The sequence below is a fragment of the Penicillium longicatenatum genome (assembly GCF_028827895.1).
Source record: "Penicillium longicatenatum strain IBT 33135 chromosome Unknown contig_1_segment0_segment0, whole genome shotgun sequence".
NCBI classification, from domain to species: Eukaryota; Fungi; Ascomycota; class Eurotiomycetes; order Eurotiales; family Aspergillaceae; genus Penicillium; species Penicillium longicatenatum.
The window spans coordinates 983839-1011191 of record NW_026643119.1 but is presented as its reverse complement, the minus strand read 5'-3'; the positions used below and the strand labels follow the sequence as shown (position 1 = coordinate 1011191).

General features: G+C 48.7%; 12 protein-coding genes across 12 annotated transcripts; 7 read left to right on the top strand and 5 right to left on the bottom strand.

The window, feature by feature from the left end:
- Nucleotides 1–15: 15 nt before the first annotated feature.
- On the top strand, nucleotides 16–1617 carry N7484_001162 (hydantoinase/dihydropyrimidinase family protein; the record flags this gene model as incomplete). Its single annotated transcript, XM_057111582.1, has 2 exons — nucleotides 16–51; nucleotides 133–1617. The coding sequence occupies 2 exons, from the start codon at nucleotides 16–18 to the stop codon at nucleotides 1615–1617; spliced, it is 1521 nt and encodes a 506-aa protein (XP_056976319.1).
- A 715-nt stretch (nucleotides 1618–2332) lies between these two features.
- On the top strand, nucleotides 2333–3124 carry N7484_001161 (aspartate/glutamate racemase family protein; the record flags this gene model as incomplete). The annotated part of the gene is made up of 1 exon (XM_057111581.1): nucleotides 2333–3124. The coding sequence occupies one exon, from the start codon at nucleotides 2333–2335 to the stop codon at nucleotides 3122–3124; it is 792 nt and encodes a 263-aa protein (XP_056976318.1).
- Nucleotides 3125–3385: 261 nt separating this feature from the next.
- N7484_001160 (fungal specific transcription factor domain-containing protein) lies at nucleotides 3386–5811 on the top strand (the record flags this gene model as incomplete). The annotated part of the gene is made up of 2 exons (XM_057111580.1): nucleotides 3386–3397; nucleotides 3454–5811. The coding sequence occupies 2 exons, from the start codon at nucleotides 3386–3388 to the stop codon at nucleotides 5809–5811; spliced, it is 2370 nt and encodes a 789-aa protein (XP_056976317.1).
- Nucleotides 5812–5842: 31 nt separating this feature from the next.
- On the bottom strand, nucleotides 5843–7168 carry N7484_001159 (uncharacterized protein; the record flags this gene model as incomplete). Its single annotated transcript, XM_057111579.1, has 5 exons — nucleotides 5843–6225; nucleotides 6276–6343; nucleotides 6392–6509; nucleotides 6566–6947; nucleotides 7001–7168. The coding sequence occupies 5 exons, from the start codon at nucleotides 7166–7168 to the stop codon at nucleotides 5843–5845; spliced, it is 1119 nt and encodes a 372-aa protein (XP_056976316.1).
- A 1221-nt stretch (nucleotides 7169–8389) lies between these two features.
- N7484_001158 (methylisocitrate lyase ICL2) lies at nucleotides 8390–10457 on the bottom strand (the record flags this gene model as incomplete). Its single annotated transcript, XM_057111578.1, has 6 exons — nucleotides 8390–8397; nucleotides 8446–8699; nucleotides 8749–9172; nucleotides 9223–9635; nucleotides 9693–9981; nucleotides 10049–10457. 6 exons carry the CDS (start codon nucleotides 10455–10457, stop codon nucleotides 8390–8392), a joined length of 1797 nt encoding a protein of 598 aa, XP_056976315.1.
- A 913-nt stretch (nucleotides 10458–11370) lies between these two features.
- Nucleotides 11371–12223, top strand: N7484_001157 (uncharacterized protein; the record flags this gene model as incomplete). Its single annotated transcript, XM_057111577.1, has 2 exons — nucleotides 11371–11689; nucleotides 11760–12223. 2 exons carry the CDS (start codon nucleotides 11371–11373, stop codon nucleotides 12221–12223), a joined length of 783 nt encoding a protein of 260 aa, XP_056976314.1.
- A 1179-nt stretch (nucleotides 12224–13402) lies between these two features.
- N7484_001156 (Zn(II)2Cys6 transcription factor) lies at nucleotides 13403–15920 on the top strand (the record flags this gene model as incomplete). The annotated part of the gene is made up of 4 exons (XM_057111576.1): nucleotides 13403–13550; nucleotides 13658–13846; nucleotides 13903–15852; nucleotides 15907–15920. The coding sequence occupies 4 exons, from the start codon at nucleotides 13403–13405 to the stop codon at nucleotides 15918–15920; spliced, it is 2301 nt and encodes a 766-aa protein (XP_056976313.1).
- A 448-nt stretch (nucleotides 15921–16368) lies between these two features.
- On the bottom strand, nucleotides 16369–17634 carry N7484_001155 (NAD(P)/FAD-dependent oxidoreductase; the record flags this gene model as incomplete). Its single annotated transcript, XM_057111575.1, has 1 exon — nucleotides 16369–17634. The coding sequence occupies one exon, from the start codon at nucleotides 17632–17634 to the stop codon at nucleotides 16369–16371; it is 1266 nt and encodes a 421-aa protein (XP_056976312.1).
- A 648-nt stretch (nucleotides 17635–18282) lies between these two features.
- On the bottom strand, nucleotides 18283–20341 carry N7484_001154 (IlvD/Edd family dehydratase; the record flags this gene model as incomplete). The annotated part of the gene is made up of 3 exons (XM_057111574.1): nucleotides 18283–19492; nucleotides 19542–19696; nucleotides 19748–20341. 3 exons carry the CDS (start codon nucleotides 20339–20341, stop codon nucleotides 18283–18285), a joined length of 1959 nt encoding a protein of 652 aa, XP_056976311.1.
- A 738-nt stretch (nucleotides 20342–21079) lies between these two features.
- Nucleotides 21080–21988, top strand: N7484_001153 (NAD-dependent epimerase/dehydratase family protein; the record flags this gene model as incomplete). Its single annotated transcript, XM_057111573.1, has 1 exon — nucleotides 21080–21988. The coding sequence occupies one exon, from the start codon at nucleotides 21080–21082 to the stop codon at nucleotides 21986–21988; it is 909 nt and encodes a 302-aa protein (XP_056976310.1).
- A 171-nt stretch (nucleotides 21989–22159) lies between these two features.
- On the bottom strand, nucleotides 22160–24489 carry N7484_001152 (uncharacterized protein; the record flags this gene model as incomplete). Its single annotated transcript, XM_057111572.1, has 6 exons — nucleotides 22160–22766; nucleotides 22814–23198; nucleotides 23253–23771; nucleotides 23822–24231; nucleotides 24282–24370; nucleotides 24433–24489. The coding sequence occupies 6 exons, from the start codon at nucleotides 24487–24489 to the stop codon at nucleotides 22160–22162; spliced, it is 2067 nt and encodes a 688-aa protein (XP_056976309.1).
- A 1865-nt stretch (nucleotides 24490–26354) lies between these two features.
- Nucleotides 26355–26822, top strand: N7484_001151 (cupin domain-containing protein; the record flags this gene model as incomplete). Its single annotated transcript, XM_057111571.1, has 3 exons — nucleotides 26355–26452; nucleotides 26510–26741; nucleotides 26793–26822. The coding sequence occupies 3 exons, from the start codon at nucleotides 26355–26357 to the stop codon at nucleotides 26820–26822; spliced, it is 360 nt and encodes a 119-aa protein (XP_056976308.1).
- Between the last annotated feature and the right edge of the window lie 531 nt (nucleotides 26823–27353).

Sequence of the window (27353 nt, the reverse complement as noted above, 5' to 3'; positions counted from 1 at the left end):
AGCATAAAAATCATTATGGGACTAGATACAATCGTGAAGAATGGGATAATTGTACGTTACTCTCTTTTTCCAAGCTTACCATATGGTATAGCGTAAAGATACATGTCTGAGCATGAGGACTGACTAAAGCAGGTCACAGAAAGTGGAGTGCTTCCTGCCGGCCAAAGTATCGGGATTTCGAAAGGGAAGATATCCGTCATAGGATATGAGCTGCCCGAAGGCCCTGAGACCAAGATAATTGATGCACAAGGGGCATACATCACTCCCGGGGGTGTGGACTCACATGTTCACCTTGCTCAGAGAAATGCTCCAACAGGAGATAACTGGGAGACTGGTACCCGCAGTGCCGTTGCAGGTGGCACGACAACAGTATTGGCGTTCACGTCACAGACAAAAGAAATGACAACCTTGTTTCCCGTTCTAGAGGAATATCACGAAAAAGCCCGGGGACAGGCGTATTGTGACTATGGATTCCATTTTATTATCACAAAGCCCAACCCAACGATCCTGCAACAAGAGCTCCCGTTACTAATCAAGGAAGGAATCACAAGTGTGAAATTATACATGACTTACGAGCTATACAAACTATCTGACCATGAGCTTCTGGATACTTTGCTCGCCTGTCGCTCCTTGAGAATGACAACTATGATTCACGCAGAGAACGGTGACATGATACAATTCCTGGTTGAGGGACTCGAAAGAAATGGCAACACAGCACCATTCTTCCATGCTATCGCGGGACCAAAGATCGCAGAAGACGAAGCATCTTACAGAGCGATTCGGCTCGCAGAACTAGTCGACGCCCCAATCCTCCTAGTTCACGTATCCGCAGATGGAGCAATGAAGCACATCAGAGACGCACAGACACGGCTTCTTCCAATTCATGCCGAAACGTGTCCTCACTACCTCTTTCTTCTCTCCGACAAATTAGCCAACAAAGAACATGATCATTTTCACGGAGCGAAGGGTGTATGTTCCCCACCTCTTCGCCACAATTTAGAAGACCTGGAAGCTCTCTGGCGGGGAATTGCCAACGATACATTTACCGTTTTCTCCTCCGACCATGCTCCAACCAAATATGATCACCCACAAGGAAAAAAAGCCGGCATCATCAACGGAATTCCAAAATTCAGCAAGATCCCTAAGGGAATCCCTGGTATTGAAACCAGACTCTCTCTTCTTTTTAGCGAATCAGAGGGATGTCTCCCGAAGGAACGAGCAAGACTCAGCCTTGCACGCTTCGTGCAGCTGACATCTGGGAATCCGGCAAGATTATATGGATTGACGCAAAAAGGATTCATCTTGCCCGGATTTGATGCAGATTTGGTGATCTGGCATCCGCGAAATATTGGGGCGAGAACGATTTCCCAGGTCAACTTGCACCATGATGTTGATTATACACCCTTCGAAGGAATGGGGGTGAGGAACTGGCCTCGCTTCACGATGTTGCGTGGTCAGATTGTTTGGAATGCGGATGAGAATGCTGTAAGTGGTGTGAAAGGGTATGGGCAATTTATTAAACGGGAGACAGGGGGAGTGCTGGTTGGAAAGACGGGACAGCTTCCGGCTGGCATGATTGAAGGAGAGCGGGACTTTTGGCTTCCCCAGAATGTATGATTTGGAATTCAAGAGAAAACTGTGCAGCCAAGACCAAGACATTGATATAATAAGAGCATTTGGGTGAAGCTCCAGATTCTCAGATCATCAAATCCGCAACGGTCTGCTCTCCGTTGTGGACTTTGATAGACTCAACCCTAGAACCGTATTCTGTAGAGACAGGATGCACCTCACGTGATATGACATGTCAAACATGAGCCCAATCTCTCCTGAGTCCTCAGATGTGCCTGAAGCCCATGAATCTTTATACCCTTCTTTTCTTTAGAGCTAACGGTGCATTATCGAGACTGTCGAAACCACTCGGCCGGCGATACCTTTGGGAGTCATTTGACGCTGTTTCTGGTTGTTCCAGATCAAAACGAGATCGGCATATAGTAATGGCTGATTTAAAAACAACAAGAAGTATTTTGGAAGCATGGGCAGCAGACTTATCAGCAACCTTGGATAATCCGCTTGAGAAAATACCCCGCTTCCTAGCGCTCAATCAGCACGGGCTTTGGGTGCCCTTTTAATACATTTCTACCCCAACTTCAATTGAGTTAAAGTCTTCAACATTTAGTCATGGGGACCATCTGGCAACTATAAAAATATCCTCCTGTATCGAGTCTGTCCTCCTTCCTTCCATCCTAACACATCAAATATGATCCTCTACTCTACACCGGTACAGACCATATGATTACACCATCAAGGCGATTTTATAGGGCATTCTTAAACAATGGATGCCGTGCTTCCCAATGTGTCAGGCTTGCCCAGAGATGGCAGAATCAACGTTTTGCTAATAAACCCAAACTCCACCGAACACATGACAATGGCCTGTTTGAACGCTATTAGACCTAGTCTATCCCCAGACGTCACAGTCCATGGGTTCACCGCGCCACATCCCGCACCATCAGCAATCGAATCCCAAACAGATGCCGTACTCTCCACCGCAGATTGTATCAGGGCAATTAGCGACATTGATGTGGGGGGTTACGATGCATTCCTCGTTGCATGCTTCCGAGATCACCCCCTCATCAGTGCTTTGAAAGAAGAGTACCCACACCCCGTACTCGGCATAATGGAAGCTGCAATGTACGCTGCACGCATGCTTGGAGGCAAAATGGGAATCATCTGCACATCCGACCGTTCTGTGATGGCTCACTCCCGCACCGTTTCCGCGTATGGGTTCTCAGACTACTTTGCTGGATGTGAATCGGCTCAGCTAGGTGTACTGGAGCTCGACTCGAAGCCGAAGGAAGACGTGTATGCCAACATAATACAAAAGCTTCGTCGACTGGTGGACGATAAAAAGGCGGATTGTGTTTTACTGGGCTGTGCGGGCATGGCTGAGATGCGGAAGGCTTGTGAAGATGCTTTATTAGAGACTGAGGTTCGGGTATTAGATGGTGTGACTATAGGTGTTCAGTTTCTTGTTGGGTTGGTGAGAGAGAATCTGCAGACAGCTAAATCTGGCGTGTATCGATGGTCATGGCAAGATAGGCACAAGCGACGGCAGGGTTGGTTTTGAGAACGCATATCGTGCTATAAATCAATGAATCCGAACTCATCTCCAAGAAAGACCTCGTTCTCGTTGAAGAGAAAATGCAGATAAAAGAATGTAAACCGGCAGTGAGCGGTGAGAGTTAACTGGGAACATCCACGCGGCTGCTTATCTATCCCCTCACCAGACCTGCCATTCGTCCTGTATATGACATGCGACCCCGTATTGAAGTCGCGCCGTGCAAGTTTTGCCGGAGGCGTTTCTCAAGAAGAGAACATCTGCTTCGCCATGAGCGCACCCGTACGTTGCAGACTTTGAATCGCTGATCCCGGGGCTAAATGACTGATCGCTTAAAGATACACGTGAGAAACCTTTCAGCTGTCGTTGCAGCAGGAAATTTACGAGACGGTGAGCATGGCTCTGCTTCTCGCTTGGATTTGAAAATAACAAGTGACAGGGACCTGCTTTCTCGACACTTAAAGGTCAAAAATGACCCTTCATGCCACCAAGAGGTGCAACCTGATAAGGATGCACATGACGATGAAACAGAGTCAACTTCTTTGGCCTTGGGGTCCGAAGGCCAGGAATCCCAGTTAGCGACCTGTATGACGAAGAAACCTCTACAAGAAGGATCGCAAAGACAAGCCACGGCCATGCAACACCATACCGAGGCTATGCAATTTCACTTTCCGATCAATTCGTCCACCGAGATACATCAAGCAGACTTGATGCAAGTTCCAAGTAATTCCATGCCTTCTCCAGGTACGACACGGCAGCTTTTCGACGAGAATCTACAAGATCTCAATATCTTGTGGGGCGGCATGGACGGGAGCCTTTCACTTGAAGAATACTTTCCTTTAGGTGCCGAGTTTCCGAATGATCTGATTTCAATTACTGGACTTGATAATCACGAACAGGCAAGTTCTTCGTTGACTGGGCCGTCAAGTGGTGGGACTTCGGGCGATACGGTACCCGATTGTCCTCATTCCGATGATGATGCATCACTATGCGATTACCAACTTCCATCATTGAACCAACATGATGAGATCAACTCTCAGGACGCAGAGGATCTTTCCGAGCGTCCTGATTCCCCCACAGAGCAGACAGAGAATCATATGCTGTACCCCTGGCGTATCGGAAAAGAGGAGTATCAATCTATTCTTTCGCTATTTGACAGTGTTCGGCATATTCTTGACGCAGATTTCGTCTTCCCCTCCAAATATGTACTATGCAGATATATCGAGGGGTTTTTTACTGGCAGCCATGGGCATTTGCCTTTTCTTCACCTTCCGACAGTGTCCATTGCGCGTTTGAGTCCACCATTGATTCTAGCAATTATTGCCATGGGTGCACAGTATCGATTTGAAAGCAAGCGGGCTGTGTGCTTCTGCAGAGCATCAAAATCTCTGATTGATAATTTTATCTCTGTACATGCGCCATTTTCCCCGTTTTCCAACCCTGGGACTGATATTGACGAAGTGACCTGCTCCCAAAGGATTGGAATGGAGATTCTGCAATCGCAAATTATTCTCTCGACCCTGGGTATCTGGGGACATCATGGCCTATTGAGTGATTCCATCTCAATGACCACACAGATGGCGCAAACATTTCGAGACGGGGCTCTACTCAATGACGATTATTCTGATTGTGAAACTTGGAACGCATGGATTCAGAAAGAGGGACAGCGACGCACTATATTTACAGCTTACATGCTTTCAAATAACCAAACAATCTTATACAACATGCCACCAAAGATCTTGAACAGCGAAATGGCCACCACCTATCTGCCCTCTTCCGAAGAAGTCTGGAAAGCCTCCAGCGCCACTGAATGGAGGGCTCTCCGTTCAAAACAACATCCTTGCGTCCCATTCGGCACTGCATATGCCCGTTTATTCCGATCGAAGCAGACCCAAAGAAGAAGACCAAGCCTATCATCATTCGGAAATCTCATCCTGATCCACGGCATCTTCCAAAATATCTTTCTCGCCTGGGAGACAGCCTATTCAACGGCTTCACCAACCGAGAGACCAACAACCCTACCAGTCGACGTGCTCTCAAAATTCCACACAGCACTCAGGCGCTGGCAACGAAGCTGGGAAGCATCCTCAGATCCCTCAACAATAACTCCTTCATCCCCCAAAGGGCCCTTAGGCTTCAACGCAACAGCCATTTTCCGCATCGCCTGCATCCGCCTCCACTTGAACCTAGGCCCATACCGTAAATTGGGAACATGGAATCCAGAAATAATCGCAAATGCTTTCCTCAATGCCCCTAAGCCACCACAATCACCGCAGGTATACCACGCCGTCCTCCAATCCATCCACGCACTTTCCATTCCAGTCCGACTGGGTATCGAATACGTCGCACGGACGCAGACATTGACCTGGAGCACGATCCACTCGCTCTGTAACCTGGAATGCGCACTATTCCTCTGCAAATGGCTTGAGACTTTGGCGGAAGACCCGGGGGATCTTCATGCTGATACGAAGAGGCTTTTGAGGATTATTGCGAGTGTGCTGCGAGAGGCTGATCTGGTGACACCTAACGCTGCTGATGTTGCCGGAGACGGAGGGCAGCAATTGAGGCAGATGGGTGCTGTGCTTGTGCGGTTGCTTTCGGAGATTTTGAAAGGAGAGCATGTTTTTGGCATGATGCGAGTTTTCTGTCAGGCGCTTAGGATTTATGCCGGTATATTGGATAGGGGAGTCACATAATATGACAAGGGCAAGTTGATATTGGGTTCGGTTAATGATGAAAGATGTCCACTCGATTCGCCAACGAGCTATCGTTCCTCCCATCTTGACCAGCTTCATATGTAACTGAGATCTCTCTCGTCTGTTTAATCCCAGTCTCTCCCGGGACGTTCTCATCACTTGCATTATCTCTGCGGTCATTGAGGGTGATCATATCACCATTCATATAATAATACGGATCCGACCGATCATCGTTGTTTCCGCTGCGTGTGGTGCTGCGCCCCTTTCCCGAAAAGTTGTAGCTTGTGGAGGGGTCTGTGTCGTCCCTTGAAGAGCGCATACGTAACAAGAGGATGCGGAGGGCTGGAATCGAGGCGGCAAAAATTGTTAAGCCTGTTTCGGCAGAGGCCCAGAGGACGATGGGGGTACAATAGTCTCTCCTGGTTAGTATAGTTTTATAATGGGGCAGGAATTCGTTTACATACAGGTAAAGTCAATGAGTTCGGCGACGTTGACAAGCTTGGATGTCTTGATGAAAGCTGCTATCGAGGCACTGTTGCTGGGTCAGTCGGGGGCATCTGTATGATGGTGCTGCACTGACAAGACACCCATGCTCATAGCTATAATTATACCAAATCTCTCACGCTTTTTCATCTGAAGCTTCCAGAGGATGACCCAGGGAAATACAGCGAGGATGAAGTCCATGCACCCGGAGTATGCTGAACCCCGTATTAGTGTTTTTCCATTTCATGTCAGGTTCATCCTCGTCTCTTACCTCCGGCTGTTAATGCAATGTTCTCAAAAACACTAAAAGGCCAGCACTTGGCTGTAGGAATCAATGCCGTATCCCAAAGTGCAGCGGTGGGCTTGCACTGGGCCAAATAGCAGATCCCACAAAGCCACATTATGGCGTTCATGCTGATCATAATGAACCACAGCGCTGCTTTCTGCCAGGGATTGGTCACAATTCGCAACAAGGTGATAACAAATGAGGTTTTAGCAAAGACGCAGCCAAAGATGATGATCACAAAGCCAATATAGACGAGCTTGAGTGCATGGGGTATGATATCTTGGTTCTCGATGGCGTCAACGTGTCTACCAATAACACCCATTTGCACACCCTTGGTGACCAGGCTTGTGTAAATAAGTTGTAAGAGCTGAATGTACGTCAGCAAACAGCACGTAAGACAGAGCCAAGTTGGTGACCAACCCAAGCAAAAACACAGACAGCATCATCCCATCCATAACCCCTCGCCAGCATGATCTTACAATACAATCGCAGGGCAACGAACAGACCGGGAACAGCGATCAGTATCCAACCAACAGCCAATATCACCGGGCCATCGTCTTGAGCCTTCTCCATGGCGGATATAGCCATGTTTCTGCTAGAGAGCGGTTCTGCAATTATGTAGAGCCCAAGACGGTCGAAGAGATGTTATGTTCAAGCAGAAAGCTGAGTTACATCGTAGAGATCTAAGAGAGGTAAATCACCGAAACCCCAAAATGATCGGCGCTTCGTGGGCGCCTTGCTGTACCACCCGCCCCATGTGTGACCTCTCATCTCACACTTCCCAAGCGGGAAATTTGACGCACGCTTAGATCATGGATTCTGCACTTTGATAATTGGTGACAAGGGCCCAATCCAGGTTTAGTCGGCTAGCGTAATGAAACGTGCAGATCCTCGTGTTTTCGGCCCCGTGGCTCGCATGCGTGAGGGGCCACTTCCCGGCATCGGATACATGATTCAATCATTCGATCTGTCTAGACCTGTCTGGACGGACTGTGCAATCATTGCGTGCTAGCTCGTCTTCCCGGCATTAGATCGAGTGAGGTATCAGAGCAACTTGAAACATGCTGAGTGGGTCCGCTTTCCTGGAAAGATGCCATGGGGCCGGTCCACGGTCGACAATGGCCGTGCTGAGATGCATTGGAACTGCTTTTGGGAACAGTTCAGTGCCGAGTGATGTATAGTCCTGTGCTGATTTTTGGGCGGAAAGTTATGAGTGTTGTGTGTAAAGCCATGTTTTCAGGGCGGAACGCGGGGGAGAAACACCAAAAGTTGAAGGACCGAGATATAGATAACATGAAAGAAGCAGAACTTTAATAAAGTTCTATCCAAATCGCCACGAATAATTGTCTGCGCTATTCTCGATCCTTTGCGATCACTTTCTGATAATCTTGGATAGTGGAGTTTCATCTCGATACTACGCTGATTTCAAGGTTGTGAAGTTTGATTCCTTCACGATGGACCAAGAGGCAAAAGGCCAGCAGCTAAAGCTAAATTTCCCGACTTTTGTAGTTTCCCCTTGTGCCCTATCTGGCCAACCGTTGAAAATCTCCGAGTCATCGAATATGATCTATCCATAGCCAATTCGGAATGAAACACTTGACTACCATAAGCTCCAACAAGGTTGACCCCTGCTACGAGTACTGTATGTAATCTGATATGTAACATATACTGGAAATTCAATTTGCGATTCATTTCGTGCCGGTGTTGATGTATGGGACTCCTATAGGGCTTTGCATGAGAGCAAAATGTTTATAAACTCCTTATCGAATGGAATACATTTGGTCCTTAGCTCATCTATCCTTGAAGGGTTTAGAAACCTTGATCACAGTCAGCATCGGCATATTCAAATCATTCAGATGACTTACCTTTCTCGGTGTTACCCTCACCCATGCTCTTATTGCTACTGCTTCCGCTTTGAATCGCACCCAGAATGCCATCCATGTACGGTGCACCGCTCCACTTCTGGTGAGTAAGGACGTCGACACCCATTTCCTTCTCACGGGCCTGAATAAGTCGAACGTAGGCGAGCATACCCTCGTCCTTGAAAGCACGGGATAACTCTGTTGTGACAGTGGCATTGCTGTGGAGACCTGCCAGGGAGATCAATTGCAGGACAAATCTGTATAAATTAGTATCGCACCACTGAAAGAGTTCCAAAAGCTACTTACCCATGCTTGGCAATATCCCAAATAAACGATTTAAGAGAAGCATCGGTGAATCCTTGGCTCATCCAGTTGAAGGACGGACTCAAGTTGTAAACCAGCTTCTTGCCTGGGTAGACCTCGCGAATATCGCCTGCCAATTTGCCTGCCTTCTCGACATCTGGATCACCGGTCTCAACCCAGAGAAGGTCGGCGTACGGCGCAAACTCTTTGGCACGCTTGGTGGCTGCTGGGAAACCTGCGCGGTAATGATAAAACCCTTCACGGGTGCGAGGGCTGTCGCATGACCAAACCACAGGGGTTTTCGTATAATCGGCAGCCAAGGCGCGGCGACGAGAGAAAGAGAGGTTCGGGTTTTTCTCGACTTGGGCCTTGTACGCATCTCGAGTGGAGTGGCTGGCACCTTCGGCCTCGAGGTGAGCATCGACAGCTGGGAATGTTAGTATCGGTGCTCGAATATTTGATAGTATTGTCACATACCCTCATCAAAAGAGACAAGCTTGTGCTTCTTGACCCATTCAAGTTCGTACGCATCAATTTCAGCTGGTGAAGCACCCTCGCGCTCCATTGCCTGCAAAGTCTCCGCTAACGGCTCCACCTCTTCTGTGATACCGAGGATAAACTCATGATCTCGCACATCAATCGCGCTGCTAATAAGTTTGCCGCTTTCTGAATCTGTACGCGCAATCACCAAATTCTCGCATCCCATCATATCCCATTGGAATCGTGCAGCAGTCAGTCTGTTAATGTGCTCGCCAATGGGGACCAAAACCTTGCCGGCCAAGTGGCCGCACTTTTTTCCACCGTGAAGCTGATCTTCAAAGTGCACAGCTGCAGCACCATTCTCAGCGAACAACTTGGCCAGCTTCAAAACTGCCGACAAACCGCCATGTCTGTAAATGCCAATTAATTAGCGATGTAGGCTCTTCACCACATAAGACCAAACGTACCCGGTATCACCATCCGCCACAATCGGTCGCATGTAATCCACATAAGGGGTTTTTTTGCGCTCCTCCGCAGTCAATTTTCGTCGAGCATCCCACTGTTTGCGATCGTGCATCGATTGTGCCTTGAACAGACGCTGGACCTGGTTCGGCACCGTATTATAGGGGTAATCGCCGAAATCGGGGGATACCTCATTGGTACTGGTAAGAAGGGATGAGCATGCCCAGCCAGAGATATACAAAATCTCCTGGTTGGGAGCTTGCTGGGTCATTTGGACAGGGTCAATGGCACCCACTATTTTACCCCACGTATTAGCCGGTCGGGTCCACAGCTCGCAAAACAGCTCCACGTCACAACTCACTGGTGTGTACTGGCTCGCCAGCCGCCGCCCGTTCATTCAGCAAATTGAATAATTTCCGCGCCATCAGTGAGCTGGGATAGCTCTGCTGCAGCGATCCACGTTTGCTCACGACATCCGCGGCGGAATAGGGTCGCTTGATACCCTCGTATCGAGGAGAGTCCCACCATGCTTGCACATCGCGGATTTGCTGCTCATAAAGCGCATCCTCTGCGGCACCAGCTTTCTCGGCGGTCGACAGCAACTGGTATGCGTCGGATGGCAGCGTGGTGGACACTGGTTGATCGGGTGGTGACGACATCCGAGGATAACCGCATGTGAACGAGCGCAGGGCAAGACGGGATGGCGCAGCCGGGCGGGGGAGCCGATGAGGGAGCTGGCGAGGAAGTCGGCTTATGGAGCGAAACATCATGGCCAGTTAGGATTGCCGCGAAATTTGGAAATGAGAAAGAGAAGGAGAAGAGATGGGGTATGTTTATCGTTCTCCGCCTCCGCTGAACCTCGGGCCGCTGACTGGGGCAAATCCACAACCAAGTCCGATAACCGCAACGTCCGCAATAACCGGAACTTGACCAATTTTACAAGTCTCTAATTCCCCATCAATCCCCCATTGACTTACATACTGTACATATTGTAGCTGTGGTTTTGCTGTATTCCTGTCTTCTGATTAGTCGGAAGCTCCACTAGGGCGGTTCCAGACCCGTATGCCCCACACCACTTTGCCTGTGACCTGGAATCTCTCTACACTGTAGCATCTGCGCCGCATCTTCTCTTGTTGACAGAGTGGGTAAAAGGATAACAGACGTAGTGAATTATGTAAGGGAATGAATAATTGTTCAATATTTGTGGAAACTGATTAGCGGAATAAGGGAAATGAACGTTGGAGGTAGGACGTTTTTGATCAGAGAAAAGAGTGGAAACCACTCAAGGTGGATTTGACTAAGAAAATGAGTATGAGGTGAATAAGTGTCCAATTGAAGCAATAAGTGAATAATGTTTGGGTTAGCTCCGAATGGAGAAATGAACTGAAAAGGGCTCAATTGAAGTCAATACGTGTTGAATATGGTTTTGTTTGGCTAGATGGCTGCTTCACTCGGATTGTAGGTGCCGTGGTGTCTATACTTATTGATCTTCCGTTTGTCTGATTGTTCTATGGTGAATGCCTACTACTGTTCTAACTGGACGTGCCCTCATATTTCCGTTTATGAAATATTAACATTCAATTGACCCTGAGACACGTAGAATCCCATTCACTACGACTGAAGGTATATCAAAATAAACACATAGCCCCTGTCTTATTCGTTCTGTAGTTTCCCGGAATTACCATGTCTTCTTTCCTGGCCCCTGTTCTCTCTGACGCTGGTCGTCACCCAATCACAAGAGCCGGCCTTCGATTGCTGGCGCGCCGTTACATCGGCGCTGAATTCGAATCTCGTGCATGGGGCGAATCCCACTTGTTTCAACAACTGTGGGGTGAAGACCCCCAAAGCAACCTCGCTATAATCCCTCTGGCGACCAATCTTTCTCCCTTATTGGCACATTTGATCTGTGCTGTCAGCACCGGAGGACTCATGCCGGCATGGGTCCTCCGCATGGTGCTGACGCCAGAGTTCCTCTGGCTAGGCCTCCATCAGACTTCCTTCAGTAAGTTCAGTCCAAGAGCATTGCTCTCAACTTCAAACCCTTCAATCAACTAACAATCCGATTTTCAAAGGTCTGATGGAGGTCGGAAACATTTCGCCTGCCGACATTTGTCGGTGTTGCCCTCTCGTTGCCGCAGGCAACTTCACCACAAACCTCTCATTCGATGAGAGTTGGGTCGCCCAAAGGGCAGCTATGGAGCTGTTCCTGCGGGTTGATCCACCCGCCGCATACAACATCGCCGTGGGGACGGGAGACCCCGAGGACATCGACATGGACCGGGCCTCGACCCCGATAACATCGACTTTCCCCGAGCCGCTTGCGGCTCCACCAATCATCCACCTTCCGCCTCCTCCCATGAAATCAAAGCAAAATAGGCGGGATGAAAGATCCGCGGAGGTGGAGATCGAGACCGAGGAGAGGTCGTCGAGGAGGCTGGGTGCTGTTCTTGGCTGGGTGCCCGGGAACTGCGCCGAATACCAGACCTCGACCTTTCGACCTTCCGCCGCCGGGGCATCAAGTCGCGAGACTCGGTGATCCCATTCTCGATGGTGTCTCAATTAGAGGGGATCGTCTTTGTGTGTCCAGATCCGGGTTCGGATCCTGGTCTTCTGATTTTCGGTTTGGTTTCTGTGTTTGTTTTTGTTGACGAGTCTACTTTTCATTTATAATTCTCCTAGTAATTCTCCTAGTAATTCTCCTAGTAATTCTCCTAGTAATTCTCCTAGTAATTCTCCTAGTGATTCTCCTAGTAGTTCTCGTTGTAGCATGTTGGCTTGTAGGACGGTAGGCTAGATATATATGTACTTCCCAACCAATGAGCAACAGATCAGATTGGGCGAAAGAAGAGTCCGCATTGAAGAGGACCACAGCCGATGCTTTGGCCATGATTAGATAAAATATCAAAATTGATTGACAACGCATTTCCAAGAATTCAAAGAAGATAGACGAGGTATTGGCAGATAGATAATTGGTGGTTAAGTATTCTGGTTCTGACATCATTAGCATCAAATGCCTCCTTGGCCAAGCGGTAAGGCGCTTCACTTGTAATGAAGAGATCACTCGTTCGATCCGGGTAGGGGGCATTTCTTTTTTTTTTCTTTTTCTAATATTATCATTTCCCCTAATCTTTTGCACAGTGTATATTTATTTTGCTTAGCCAACTTTGAAGTTCTAATGTTCTTTCGATGTCCCGTTCCTGATGATATACCCCTGAATCTTGAAGCTTGGAGTTAGTGCATCGGCGCCCAAGAATTCGGGTCGCGATGACCTCTACTAGCTGCGTCGCAGCCAATAATGACGTCTATTTGATGATATACACAAAGCAAAGCCCTTTCATGTTCTATGCGGAAGGCTTTTGAGTTGTGCGAACTTCGAACATTTTCCAACTTTTATCTCCTGTCGACACAGCCCCACAACTTCCTGATATATTTATTCACCATCGAAAACCTCCGAGTTGGCGACAAGCCATCTCGAACAACGCATTCGGGTCAGATTGCAATGTTCCGTACGGACTAACCCCTCACGGCCTTCTCCAAGATCGGCGCCCCCGCATGGGCCTTATCACTGTACTCCTCCCGGCTCGCCTCGATTCCTATCTACTCTCTGTCATTCGCTGTGGTCCCCGTCTTATCTTCGTCATCTCAAAACCCATCTATTCGCCATCTCTCTTCCAAGGTTCTTTGGACTATTTTGAACATCCAATATTGCCTTGGTATGGAAACAATTAAAATCCCATCGCCGTCCACGATTTTAGACTCGCCCGATCCGGCCCCGGCGTCAGGGCGGGGAAAGCCTGTCTCGCCCAAAACAAAGCGGATCCCCAAGTCAACTCAGAAACCAAGGCAGACAAAGAGTCGTAATGGTACGGTGTTAAACCTGATCGGAAGAAATGTCATATACAATTAAACTGGGCACATCGTGCCCAACTGTCTGCGCAGAACGCTGACCCGATTACTTCGTGATGCCCAGGTTGTATTACCTGCAAGGCAAAACGGTTGAAGTGCGATGAGACGAAGCCGTCCTGTTCCCAGTGCGAACGGCGCAAGGTGTCATGTGGTGGGTACAAGAAGGACTTCAAGTGGCGGCCCTTCGAAGAGACCAACTTGGCTGTTGGCCGTCCGACTGCCATCAAACCGACAAAGAAAGGTAACGACAAAAGTACCTTGACCAAGACAAAAATCCAAAGTACATGTCTGATACAATCTTTTCCCCAGTCAACAACTCGTCTCATCTACTAACCTCCCTCACAAACCCGGAGGACTTCCCTACTCCCCTGACTACCGAACTTGCTGCCTCGCCGAACCGAGCGCAGTCAAATCTTGCCAACATATCACCTCGAGAATCATCTTTGCTCGGCTCACCGGGCAGTATCAAAAGCTATGTATCTAGCGATACTCGTTCTCTTGATGAGTTCGCGGTGAGAACAGAACATTCTTCCGTAGCCGAGGATATAGTCCCTAACATCGCTGTGTCACACTCGATGGATGCTGATCCATGTCATTTTCTTTCATTTCTTGAGCCATTTCAAGAGAATGCACCTTTTGATGATGACCTGATGCTAGAGACGAATGTCGAGAATCCTTCAGGTTCAACGTTTGGTCCGGCATACCAAGAGCCACCTGAATTAGACTTCAATTTTTCCCAGCTACTGGACGAGGATAATGGAGAAATTGAAGAAATCATCCGACAGTCCAACTCTAGCTCGAATCCGTGGGGCTTTCCATTCTCTACTCAGGATAATAATATCTTTGATTTTTCCCGTCTACCGGGACAGCCATCATTGGCACCAGAAAGCCAAGAAATGTTAGCCATGCGCTTTGATAAGTTGACATGTGGTATATTGTCAGTCAAAGATGGCAGGACTGAAAACCCCTGGAGGACGCTGATTTGGCCCCTTGCTAAGGATACACCCGCTCTATATCATGCTCTGTTCGCGCTATCCGCCTTCCACTCTGCTAAGGAAAATCCTTCTCTGCGAGTTCAAGGTGTCAAGCACATGCGACAGAGCATGGCATGCCTCCGACAACAAATTCAAAGTATGCGGGCTGATACGGCGCTGGCGACTAGTCTAGCGTTGGCGTTTGCCGATACCTGGGACCAGAATACTCGTACCTGTGTTCAACATCTGCGAGGGGCAAAGGTGTTGATGCAGCAGGTTCTGAATGCGGGCATCCAGGGTGGACAGAATAGCGAGAGACTTGATCGCATTCGCTTTTTGTATAATACCTGGACCTATATGGATGTTATTGCAAGACTTACTTCTTTGGATGAGTCGGGCCAAGATGATCTCAATCAGGATATCTTCCAGTTACCAGGTGATGCTGTCCATGAGATAGATCCTTTGATGGGATGTGCAGCCACCCTATTCCCTCTCATCGGGCGAGTCGCGAGACTGGTCCAGCGAGTACGAAAATGCTCCTCAAATACTGTGTCTATTGTGTCGCAGGGAATGGAGCTTAAATCACTGGTGGAGCGGTGGGAGCCTCCGCATTGGTTTGAACCACCAGAGGATCCAACCTCTGAAGTGCAGCACAGTATTCAAGTGGCACATGCTTACCGCTGGGCTACGCTACTCTATCTTCATCAAGCTGTACCGGAGATGCCATCGGAACCGGCCGAAGAACTAGCGAAGCGTGTATTGATATTGCTAGCAACGGTACCTCCTACATCGCGGACAACCATCATCCAAATGTTCCCTCTTATCGCCGCTGGGGCTGAAGTCGACGATGAGGATGATCGGCGGTGGGTTATGGACCGATGGTTCACTATTCAATCTCGATTGATGCTGGGCGGAATTGATCGCTGCCTCGATGTTGTACGAGAGGTTTGGGCCCGGCGTGACAAGCTTAATGCCCAGAGGCAACAGCAACATGGCAAAGGCGCTACCCCACGAGCTGGATCTTTCTCCTGCGAGAGCAAAGGAAAAAAGGACCCCAAGTTCGGACCACCCGAGAGCAAAAACAGCGGGAGAAGCTTCCATAATCGGGGAAATTCAGTTGACCAACACGAGAAATCTACTCTAGGGATACCAAGGATTCCTGCCTTAAAACATGGGTCTTCCAGGCGCGGCTCTGCTCTGTCGCCCTTGGAGAATATTGAATTTGAGAGAACAGTCCGAAGCAGATTGCATTGGGTGAATGTTATGGGGGAATGGGGCTGGGAGGGTAAGATCTTCCCGCACCTATTCAATATGGCGAGTACTAATCGTTTATCCACAGTTTTCCTTGGGTAATGCCGTTCATCCTCGGATGGCCATCAAACCAAGATTGGGTTCTCAGATTGCCACTTTTCTACCCACCAGCGCTCAGCCTGGAAAAGTCAAGCTTACCGTACTAATTGACTGACACAGATAGTTTTTTATTCTTTTATGTCTACTGCTGCTTAAATTGTGCTTTGTAGCTCAACTCCGGTTGTGCAGTCTAGCGCGGCGTCCAAGGATCTTTTCCTTCATGTGATTCTCGATAGTGTTTTGATCGAACCCATTCTCTTTTCTGAAATCCGTGGTTATTATCTGACTACTACGCTGCCAGCTCTAGGTATTAAATCGCCAAAGTCTTATGCACCCACACTATTCCGGACATCACTAAAAAACTACTTCACCCAACCAGCCACAATGCCCCTGATGATCACGCGACTAAGTCAATGCCAGAAGCAACAAAGAGCCCCAGCCTCAATCATATTCAGGACTCTTTCTCCCACTGCTTCCCACTCCACAAATCCCCTGTCGTCCACAGCCAGTAATCCCGACCCTTGATCAACCAAACCAGGAAACTAGGCAGCCGATACCCCATCGCTGCACCCACACCCTTACTCCTCCCAATAGGAACCATTTGCGTCTCCCGCGTATCTTCCTTGAATGAACGCTCAGCTCCCAAAGAAGCTTCACGCTCTCCAGACGCAAGAAGCAAATCCCGCTTGATATTCGCACACACAACCGGCACAGCATTCAGAATCGAATGAACAGCCGGTCGTGCATAAGAACCCACATCCCCGACAGCGTAGATCCGATCCCCAGCTTTATCCACCCGAAGAGTAGAATGATTGGTTTCGACCCGGCCATCGGACATTAGTAGCGTTTTATCCAAGAATGATGTGTTAGGCGTCATACCCACAGCCGGAATATAGATATCGGCGTCAAGCTCCGTTCCATCAGACAGTGACACTGTGGCTTTGGTTGGTAGAGCAAGATCCGTCCCTGATTCCGCCGGGGACACCCCTGTGACTTTGGTACCCTTGACCACAGTCACACCTACACGCGCGAGATACCCTTCAGCTTTCTCCGCAATACTGGATCTCAACAAAGGAAGGATTTGAGATGCAGACGTCACAACCGTAATCTCTACTTTGGGGTTCTCCAATTTGCCTGCGAACCAACCCGGCTGTCCATTAAGGTACTCGCCCAGTTCACCTGCAGTTTCAATCCCAGCCGGACCACCACCAGCAATAACGATGCTTTTCGCCTTTTTCATTGCATCCCGGAAAAGCGCCCATTGCGCGCGAATTTCTGCCGAGTCTTTGTTTAGGCTTAATAGAGGCGACGGAGTTGAAGAACCCGTTGCGATGACGAGCGCATGGAAAGGAATGATTTTCTCGTCCTCTTCGTCCTTTTCGTAGCGGATAGAGACTGTACGTTTCGTATGGTCTACGTGCTCTGCGCGTGCGTGCTCGAATTGGAAGTTATTCACGGGGTGCTTCTTGAAGACCTCTGGGATTGATACGAAGAGTTTGTCCTGTGGGAGGAGATCGTCTGATATCATTGCGCGGGGACAAGCGGGACGACATAGTACCTCAGAGGAAGCGCTGACTAGGATGACTTGGTAGGTGGACGAGTCTGGTAGTTTTGGGATAGCATGTTTAAGGAGGTAGTGGGCTGTTGAGACACCGGCGTAGGAACCTCCAAGGATGACAATGTTCTTGGTAGTTGCTTGGAGAGTTGACTCGGCCATTTTGGGCGACGTCAGGATAAAGGAAGATGGATTTTGTCTACTTTGTTTTCGGGGGTGAGATGGTCCTTATACATTCTCAGCCAGGATGACAAATTAATTTGTTAGGTTCTCTCTCCTCGTAAGCAGCATCTTTAATCTATGGATTTGGGACAAAGGATCGTGAGCCGTGGCGCTTTTGCTATGCCTCAGAAGTGGTAAGCCAGGAAGAATGTTGACTGATGCAGTTGCCAGCCTTGTCGCCCAAATTACTTGCCTATCACATCGCGTCTTGCTAGAGTTTTAAGGGTCGTGGACTAGCCCGGCAATATCACTGTAATCTTTCGGCCTTAAAGTCTGGACAACGGATTCCGAGAGGCCGATATACCCCTGATATATTTGTGATCCGCTGTTATGACTGTTATGGTTGGTCTGGTCATTGCGATCCCAAGGTTGATTTAGATTGTGGGGGGTCTTAGCTCTGAGACACGGATGTCGGATGAATTCAAGGCGCCGCTTAGCAAGCACATCCGGAGGAGATGTTGCGGTGATCCGTGGATAGTGTCCATGATTTACCTCAAATACTAAGACGATGGGATGAGTCTGGATAGGAAAATCTCGGATTTATACTATTCATGGTATATACTTCTAAAGGTCAATACGACAACGCTATTAATGATTGTGCCTCGGGGCCTCGTGCTGTTGCGCTAGGCGCTGATATTTCACAGCCTTTCGAAGCACCATGCCGTTGGATAGCTGATCCGTCTCTTGACGGAAGATCTCCTGCCAAGGAGTAGCACTTGGCACAAGAGGATACTCCTTCGACTGCATCTCCTTTTTTCGTTCTTGCAACTCCTCATCACTGATAAGAATATCCACTCGGCGCTTTGGCAGATCGATGCGCAGCTTATCTCCATCGCGAAGAATGGCCAGGTTTCCACCCGCAGCAGCCTCGGGACTGGCATTCAAAATAGAGGGACTAGCCGATGTACCTGATTGCCGTCCATCACCAATACAGAAGAGCGCGTCCACTCCTTGTTTCAGAAGTCTGCCTGGAGGGTGCATGTTCACAACCTCTGCCGCACCGGGGTAGCCTAGCGGACCGACGCCGCGCATGACTAGAATCGTCTTATCGTCGATTTCTGGCATGTGTTCTATTCTGCTGTGGTAATCTTCCGGACCATCAAATACCCTGACCGATCCTTCGAAAGCCATGGGATCCTCCGGATTCGAGAGGTATCGCTCCCGGAAAGCAGGCGAGATGACGCAGGTCTTCATAATCGCCGAGTCGAACAGAGTTCCCTTCAAGTGGATGAATCCTGCATCTTTCATGAGAGGGTCATCATACGGACGAATCACGCGACGATCCCAGGAATGTTTCCCACGGACGTTCTGAGCCATTGTCTTTCCATTACACGTTAACACGTCACCGTGGATCTTTCCGTTATCTAAAAGCTCCGCCATGATTGCTGGAAGACCCCCGGCACGGAAATACTCTTCACCAAGATACTCGCCGGATGGCATCATGTTCAGCAGCAGAGGAATGTGTGATCCGAGAGTATCCCAATCGTCCATGGATAGCTCGACGCCCATATGTTGGGCGATGGCAAGGAGATGGATGGGAGCATTGGTGCTTCCGCCAAATGCAGCGTTTGCCACGATGGCGTTCTCGAAAGCTTCGCGGGTCATTAAGTCGCTAGGTTTGCGATCGGACTCGACCATCTCCACGATCTGCTTGCCGGTTTCGTAGGCGCATTGGCCTCTGTGGCGGTACGCAGCTGGGATAGCGGCTGAGCCTGGTAGTGCCATGCCGAGGGCTTCTGCGAGAGCATTCATAGTTGACGCAGTACCCATAGTATTGCAGTGACCGACGGAGGGGGTTCTAAACCAGTTAGATTTTTCACGGGTCTCATGTGCAGACGAAAACTTACCCTCTGGAAATATAGTCCATGAATTCACCATCGTCAATCTCGCCAGTCGCATACAGCTCTCGCCCTTTCCAGAGCACGGTACCTGCACCAGCCAATGCGCCTTCCGAATAACCATTCAACATCGGGCCAACATTAAGACAGATGGCAGGAATATTCTATATCGATCAGCGGTGCCCAGTCATACAGCCAAAACAAATCAAACATACCACAGTAGCCGCAGCCATCAAACAAGCCGGAGTGGTCTTATCACATCCAGTCAACATTACAACCCCATCAAGAAAATAACCCGTCAAAACCTCCACCATACTCAAATACGCCAAATTGCGATCCAGCGTAGCCGTCGGCCTCCTCGAAGTCTCCTGAATAGGATGTGTCGGAAACTCAAAAGCAATACCACCAGCAGTCCGAATGCCTTCTCGCACCCGCTTTGACAGCTCAATATGATGCCGATTACACGGCGCAATATCAGACCCCGTCTGCGCAATTCCAATCATCGGCTTACCCGACATGAGTTCCTCGCGTGTAATACCGTAATTGAAATACCGCTCCATGTAGATAGCTGTCATACCGGGATCACTGCGACAGTCGAACCAAGCCGACGAGCGCAGCGTTCGACCGGGTTGCCGGATAACGGCTTTCGAGCCATTTTCGGCCGCGAGGCTTAGTCGTGTTTCTAGCTCCTGATTGCGTCTGCGGAGGGCTCTGAGCTCCTCAATGCAGTCTTCAATTTGGACTGGGGTTGTGGAAGGCTTATCACTGCATGAGCAGCCGTCGCATGATTTTTTGGAGGCACACGACATGTTTTGGTGAGAGTTGGAGAATGCGGGGGTTGGGGATTTTTTTCATCGGCTTGTGCAAGGGTCTCGGGTTCTTTTTGTATTGGCATCATCGATCTTTTCGGATCGCGAGATTCCCATTGGGGGACCCCGCAACATGGGGACCAACTTTTGATTTCGGATTTCAAAGTTCGTGGGCCAATGGTCTCGGTTCTGGTTTGGTTCCCGCGGTTCGGGGTCCATTTCGGATTGTGACTTTCCGATGTTTCTCCCCACTGATGACGCAACTGTCATCTTTATTTTGAACAATGGATTATTTGTGGCCTTCAACTAGAGGGATTCAAGAAATTAACAAGAGGCCTGGTGCATTCATTTATATGCGATCGAGATGAGCGCATTCGTTGAGATATGGATGACTTTTGGTACTTTGGTCACTAAGGAATCCATGCTTAGCGGTACGGAGCAAGTCCGACTCGTTATGCTTGCTATCATAGCTATTGTTCATGGCTAATGTCGACGGCTAAAGCCTCCTCCAGCCAACCAGATCCGGCGAATCCGGAAGGTCATCTTCCGATGCATCTCCACCCCCCGCAATACTCTTTCCCAGCAACGTCATCATATAAATGCCGATTATAGGAGTGGAGTTATATCTTACAAACCGATTGAACGACATTAACTTTTTTTTTTTATCCCCAGCATCCCTATATCCCCTCTCTATACCTGACATCTCACTTCCAACACCCAGTCTTCCCAAAATCCAACATGGGGAAACGTATCATTGTCACCGGCGGCTCAGGCAAAGCCGGCCAACACATAATTTCATACCTTCTCGACCAAGGCCATGACATTCTAAACCTGGACTTAGTCCCCCTCCCGGCACACCTAGCCGACCGCGTCCACACAATGCGCGTCGACCTCACAGACGCAGGCCAGGCATACAGCGCATTCGGCTCCCACTTCCACCTAACAGAGCCATTCCGTGAACCACTCGGCCTAGTCCCGGACGCAGTAATCCATCTAGCCTCATACGCGCGCAACATGCTAGTCCCCGACACAGAAACCTTCCGCTGCAACGCAACAGCCCAATACAACGTTATCGAAGCAGCCTCAAGACTGAACATCAAAAAGATCATCTTAGCCAGCTCGGTATCCGTCTACGGAATCGCATATGGCGAGGGCGATCTCGCGTACCCCTCTTTCCCTGTTGACGAAGACGTCGACGCAAACCCGATGGATACGTATGCCATCTCGAAAATGTGTGGAGAGCGTATCGCGCGTGGCTTTGCGCGGAGGTATAACTCCGATATCTACGTTTTACGGATTGGACGTATTGTTGCACCGGAGGAGTATAAGGAGGAGATGTTTGATTCTTATGTTAAGAAGCCGGAGGAATGGGCTGTGCATGGGTGGTCGTACACTGATACGAGGGATTTGGGACAGATTTGTGAGCTTGCGGTTAACAAGGCTGGGCTTGGGTTTCAGGTTTTCAATGCGGTGAATGATGAGATCACGAATTATGAGCCTTCTACTACGGAGTTTTTGAAGCGTGTTGCGCCGAATACGCCGTTTACGAGGGAGATGGGGGCGAGGGAGGCTCCTATTCCTAATCGGAAGATCAAGGAGTTGTTGGGCTTTCGACAGAACCATCCTTGGCAGAAGTATTATGAGTGATTTAGACACAATGCAAAGCTGTTCGTCACTTATACTTGGGCTTTATGTGGGAGTGATGCAGGCGCCTGGTGAATGCCCCACTTTTGGTTGGAGTTCCCGGAATGGGACAATCCGATTGGTTCACATCAAGAGTACGACCCATGCTTCAACATGCCATATCATACACGGAGTTCATATTCCAGATGGTCGCATCAAATAATCCAGCTCACCGCCAAGACGGAAACCTTCGGCAATAGCCTCAAGATCCAAATCTGAGAGTTCCCAATTCAACTGCGGCGATTGTAGCTCCATAGTCTGCGGTGCAAGATTAGATGCACCAAAGGCCGGCAAGGGTTCCTGTATAATGAACTGGTTATTGCCACTATTACCCACAGGAGCAGATATTTGCTCATCACCTTCAGTGATACTGATCTTGAGATGCTGCACGAGCTTGTTCAGGTTAGCTCGGGCTTTACCCGCAGCCGCGTACAGACACTGATGCTCCTTGAGGATAGTCCGACAAAGCAGCAACGATTGATAAGAATTTGAGTTTCGGCCCTTTTGAGCTACAACTCTGGCGTGGATCGTTGCGCTGATATACGTTGCGTATGACAGCATATACGGCGCACTGCTGATGGAGAAATGCTGGGAATAGTCACGAAGAATCTGAACGATTTGATTCGCGGCTGTTGTGCACACGTTCACGGATTCGTAGGCTGCTTCCTGACCAGCGGCTTGACCGTAACTTCCCGTGAATAACGGTCGTTGTGAGAGAATTATTAGGACATCAAATAGGGCTCTATCGGATGTTAGTAAATGGATAACTACAGCGGTCGGGATACTCACAAGAGGCAGAATGCTTGGGGGAGAAGAACGCATTCACTGGGATGAGAAAGATAATCAAGCTGGGGTGGTAGATTTCGTCGCCACCTTCCAAGTTCCGAGTTGATGTCGTCAGAAATAATCTGGCTTTGGCTTTGGCTCATCTCCTGTGACTCGGAGTAGAGTTCGCAAAGGATGCGATCGATGATGATTGATAGTTCGCATAATTTTGTTAACAAGGAAACATTCAATGACGGTATGACTGACTGCCGCTTGAACGGAGTATATGTTATTTCCTGGAAGGGATCGAGCTCGTCATAGTCGTCGAGGAAGTTCAATGGTGCCTTGAAGTTCATGTAGCGAAGAAGTGGTGGCCTCCCTTGGTAGAGACACTGAATTTTGTCGATGGCTGATGAGAATATGAGCTCACAGTACCGCTAGATATATCAATAATTTAACTCACAGTATGCACCCCATACAACACGCTTCCGAATTTCAAGGTCTTCCGGCGACATCTTGCTTGGAGAAGGAAGCACATGTAGCCCCAGATCGATGATCATATTGAATGCATTCCCCGCGTATAACCAAGATAAACTTCGTTCGTCACATCTAGAAAATAGAGAGTTGGACATGATAAGCAGTGCTTGGAGTGTAGTGATATCGCTTTTGTCGAAGCTGTCCCGTAAAAGCTCCGTGAATCTTTGGCGAAAACTCCACCCGGCCGTTTTGATGTCGTCCGGATCCGAGCGGAGTTCAGGTCGCGCACAGTGCTTGGAAACGGTGAAGAGAATGGCATTAAGAAGCAATTTTGAGAAATAAGGCCCATTACAAGCCATATCTCTCATAAAAGCCGGGCGGTAGATGATCTGCGCTGTATAGAGTTGGCGACACCAGTATATTGACAAAAGGTGCATTCCAATTTCCGGGTCAAACCCATCAAAATCGAGCTTTCCGGCGGAGAAGTTCAACAGTTCTAATTGTCCTTGAGTCGTGCATTAGTGGACATTCTTATTGATTGGAATCTATCCTTACTTTGCTTTGCTGTTTCTGCAAACAAATGGCTCCGGGTCCATTCCTCACTCATTGGTGATTTGGACCACTCTGTAGAATCGTTGTTATTTCCAGAAATCTCCGTGTCGTCGTAAACAGCGCTGGTCGGACCATGGTAGAGCGACGTAGCGCTTTTGAGATGATCGCTATCGGGTGCTTCCGGATGAGAAGAACCATTGCTTAAAACGGTTGGTCGATCAATCGGCGAGGAATCAGCCTGAGATATTGAGAGTTCCACTTGACCTCGAGATGGGCTCATTGTGAAAGAAGCATCCGTGGATATCATGGATGGTTCATCGCCTAGGAGGACATTGCCTTCTGGAATCCGACCCCCTTGTTGACGAAGTAACGCATTTTCACGCTCCAACTGCGCGATGCGACGATTAGTTGGCCTTAATCAAACGTCAGCCAGTTCCAGTCCCTGTCGTACTTGCAGGCTTACCTTGGCTTGTGTCGAATTGGGCCCTGTTGGCAATCGATACCCTTAGCTGCGCAATGACCGCATGTGGGTTTTTGAGCATCGCACTTGAGCTATGAAACCCCGGGCATCAATTAGAGATAGCTTGTTTCACAGGGTGAGCCCATGGATCTACCTTTTTGTCGCGACAATAATTGCAGGCTGCTGCCGCCCGGCTCTTTCGGAGGGGCATGGCGAAGACAGTGGTCGAGCCCCACCTGCGAATGATTATGATCAGGACCACATAACCTCAAGACCTATGGGCTTCTCTTTTGGCCACAAATTACAGTAGAAAACCGTCTGACGTCTAAAGATTGAAGGATATTTAATCCGGGGCGGAGAAGCTTAATGGATCCACCGGTGCCAGGAAAATCTCTTTTGCGGAGAAGATACGGGAAGCGATATCTCCATGACAGTCAAAGCCGAGGAATAGGCCTAAGAAACAAAGAGGCCAGCTATTTGAATCAAATAAGGAAGTTATTGTAGGTAGGATTACAATGGTTCTGTATACGCTGGCCATCATTCAACAATGGATCGAGTCCGGGAGCCGTACATGGTCATGACCACGTAAACCACCACCTTAAAATATGATGATTTCAATGCGCCTAGCCTCGCCGTGGTAAACAGTCAATTTGAACCGTTGAGCCTGAACCGATAATCTTTGCGAAGCCCCTTCTATACGTTGGCAGGATTTCAGGAGACAATAAGGTCCAGGTCCTACATCCTGCAATTCTATGACTGTCCCTCCAATAGGCGATTGCGGAATACGTAGTGACACCACACAGTTTCCTCCAATAAGAACAGTTGCATAGGATCCGACATAGGCATTACTGACACCTTGCGAGTGGAGGAGAGCTGAGAGATCGTGTACAGCCCAGTCGATGTTCGTAGGGGCAGATGGAGAGGACTCAGACATGGCTGTCTTAGGCATGATTGTACCTTAGTATGCAATGTGGAAGTAAAGGCTTGAGTTATAAAGGGTTGAGTCTTGAAGTGAAGACCGTGATGGTGTGTGTAAGAGATGGAAGGGAGGAGATGGATAGGAAGAGAGAAGTACGTGGAGGAGACAATCCATGATCTCTCTTATGTTTTTGTCAGTTATGGTGAATATGAAGTCTTTTTTCTAAAGATCAAGGCTCACCTTCGAAGTTTGTAATGGTTAAACCACCTTATTCTGCTGTTGCAAACATAGGCACAAGGTTGATGGCCAATAGCCTGGGCAGAGACTAGTAAAGTCAAGAAGGAAACCACACATTCAAACCTACTCTGTTCTATTACTCTGCTCTATTTGCATATTTACCCTTCCCATGATCTTCTACTGGCCCAAAGATCCTACTTTCGATCTTTGTACATGTATTTCCATTATGATATTCCTTCCTCAACACGCTTTCTGGAGTTCACCATGTTACCAATACCATACAGCATTCAAGGAGCTATATTATCTACCCAGCGTAATGTTTCAGTTCTCATTCCCATATCAATTCCATTCACGCCTATTGCGCATACGGAATGTTTGGGTTTATGTTGAGGTTCTGTAGTTGTATAGTCAGGGAACACCTAACCGCTTCGGGAAAAAACATCCACTCTCCCGGAGCCAGGCATTCCCCAGACCAACGCAACGATATCTGATCAACCATGACCCTCGGATGCGACCGATAAAGCAAAGGTTCTTCAATGGCTTACGATCTTACAAGCCTTGCTTGGGGACCACCAATAATCATCCCCCACAACCCCGACCGAGCGAAACTGTAGTGTAGCTATGACAGCTCTTCCATGGCAAGCTTCAAAGCTTCCCCTCACCAGATACAGAATTCCCCGCCATGCTAAACTATAATTGAGCCTTATCATTCTCCTCTGGATTGCCTAGTCTGGACAACGAACCCGATGACATTTTGGCAAGGATCGAATTGCCTCTACTCGAACCAAGAGCATTACCAGCTTCCCCTCATCTTGAATCTGGATATCCGTGATGGGTTAGTTATAAGCGGTTGCTGGCACTTGTAATTCCTCTCCGTCTCCAGATTCTCCGCAGTATTGAGGCTCAGTACATCTTATACCATGCCGTCTGCATTCACCTACCACGCCAAGGCCCAGTCCACATTCAAGCCTCCGCTCATTGCGAATGAGAATGCATACCTAGGCGATGTCATCTCGAGGTATAGTGCTATGATCAGCAGCGACAACTCATACTAAAGACTAACAAATCATTATAGTGATAAGGACAACGCCGACAAGCCCATCTCCTGTGGGTTTTATCGCCTGGAAAAGGGCACCCCGCTCGTGTATACCTACACCTACGACGAGATGAAGATTATTTTGGAAGGACATTTCGTGATCTCCGATGAGACAGGGCAGACGGTCACAGCGACTCCGGGGGATGTGTTTTATTTCCCCAAGGGAGCCAAGATTACCTTCACAACCGAAGATTATGGGCTAGCGTTCTACGTGAGTGACAACGGTTGAGTTTTCAAGATGAGCACTGACTAAAACGTATAGACGGGGCAACGTGCCGAGGGAGCGGCGTGAATGTGATAGTGTTCTTGCAAGTGACAATTTCCGATATCAAATCATCGGCGATGCCGTGACAGCAGATCCATGGATCGATGTCGCCCCCACTGTTCGGCCAGTCCCAATGCGGTAGTTTGCTTACCCGAGTGGAGCGGTGGAATATTGGACATATTGTGACTCCCTTGCGATCGTGATTGCATATCAATAAAACAAGATTTAAACTTCGTCTGCAGCTGGTAAAAAGAAAACAATTCAATAGTCTCGGCACTTGCATGCTCGGAGATTTTCTGTCAATTCATCACTAGCATATTCTGGGGCCGCCGCGCTATTGAACCAGCTAACGACACCATTGACAAGGGATTCACGGAACAAATCATTGGTAAAGAAAACCAGTGTGTCGGTGTCGGTGGCTTTTCGTACAGGTCCATTTCCAGCCAGCCCTGAAACGGAGAGGAAAATTTGGGACGGAGACAACAGTCCCAACTGGGGCTTCTGGAGCCGATCCTCGAGCAAAAATGACCTGCAGGGCGGCACAAGTCCGATCCCAGT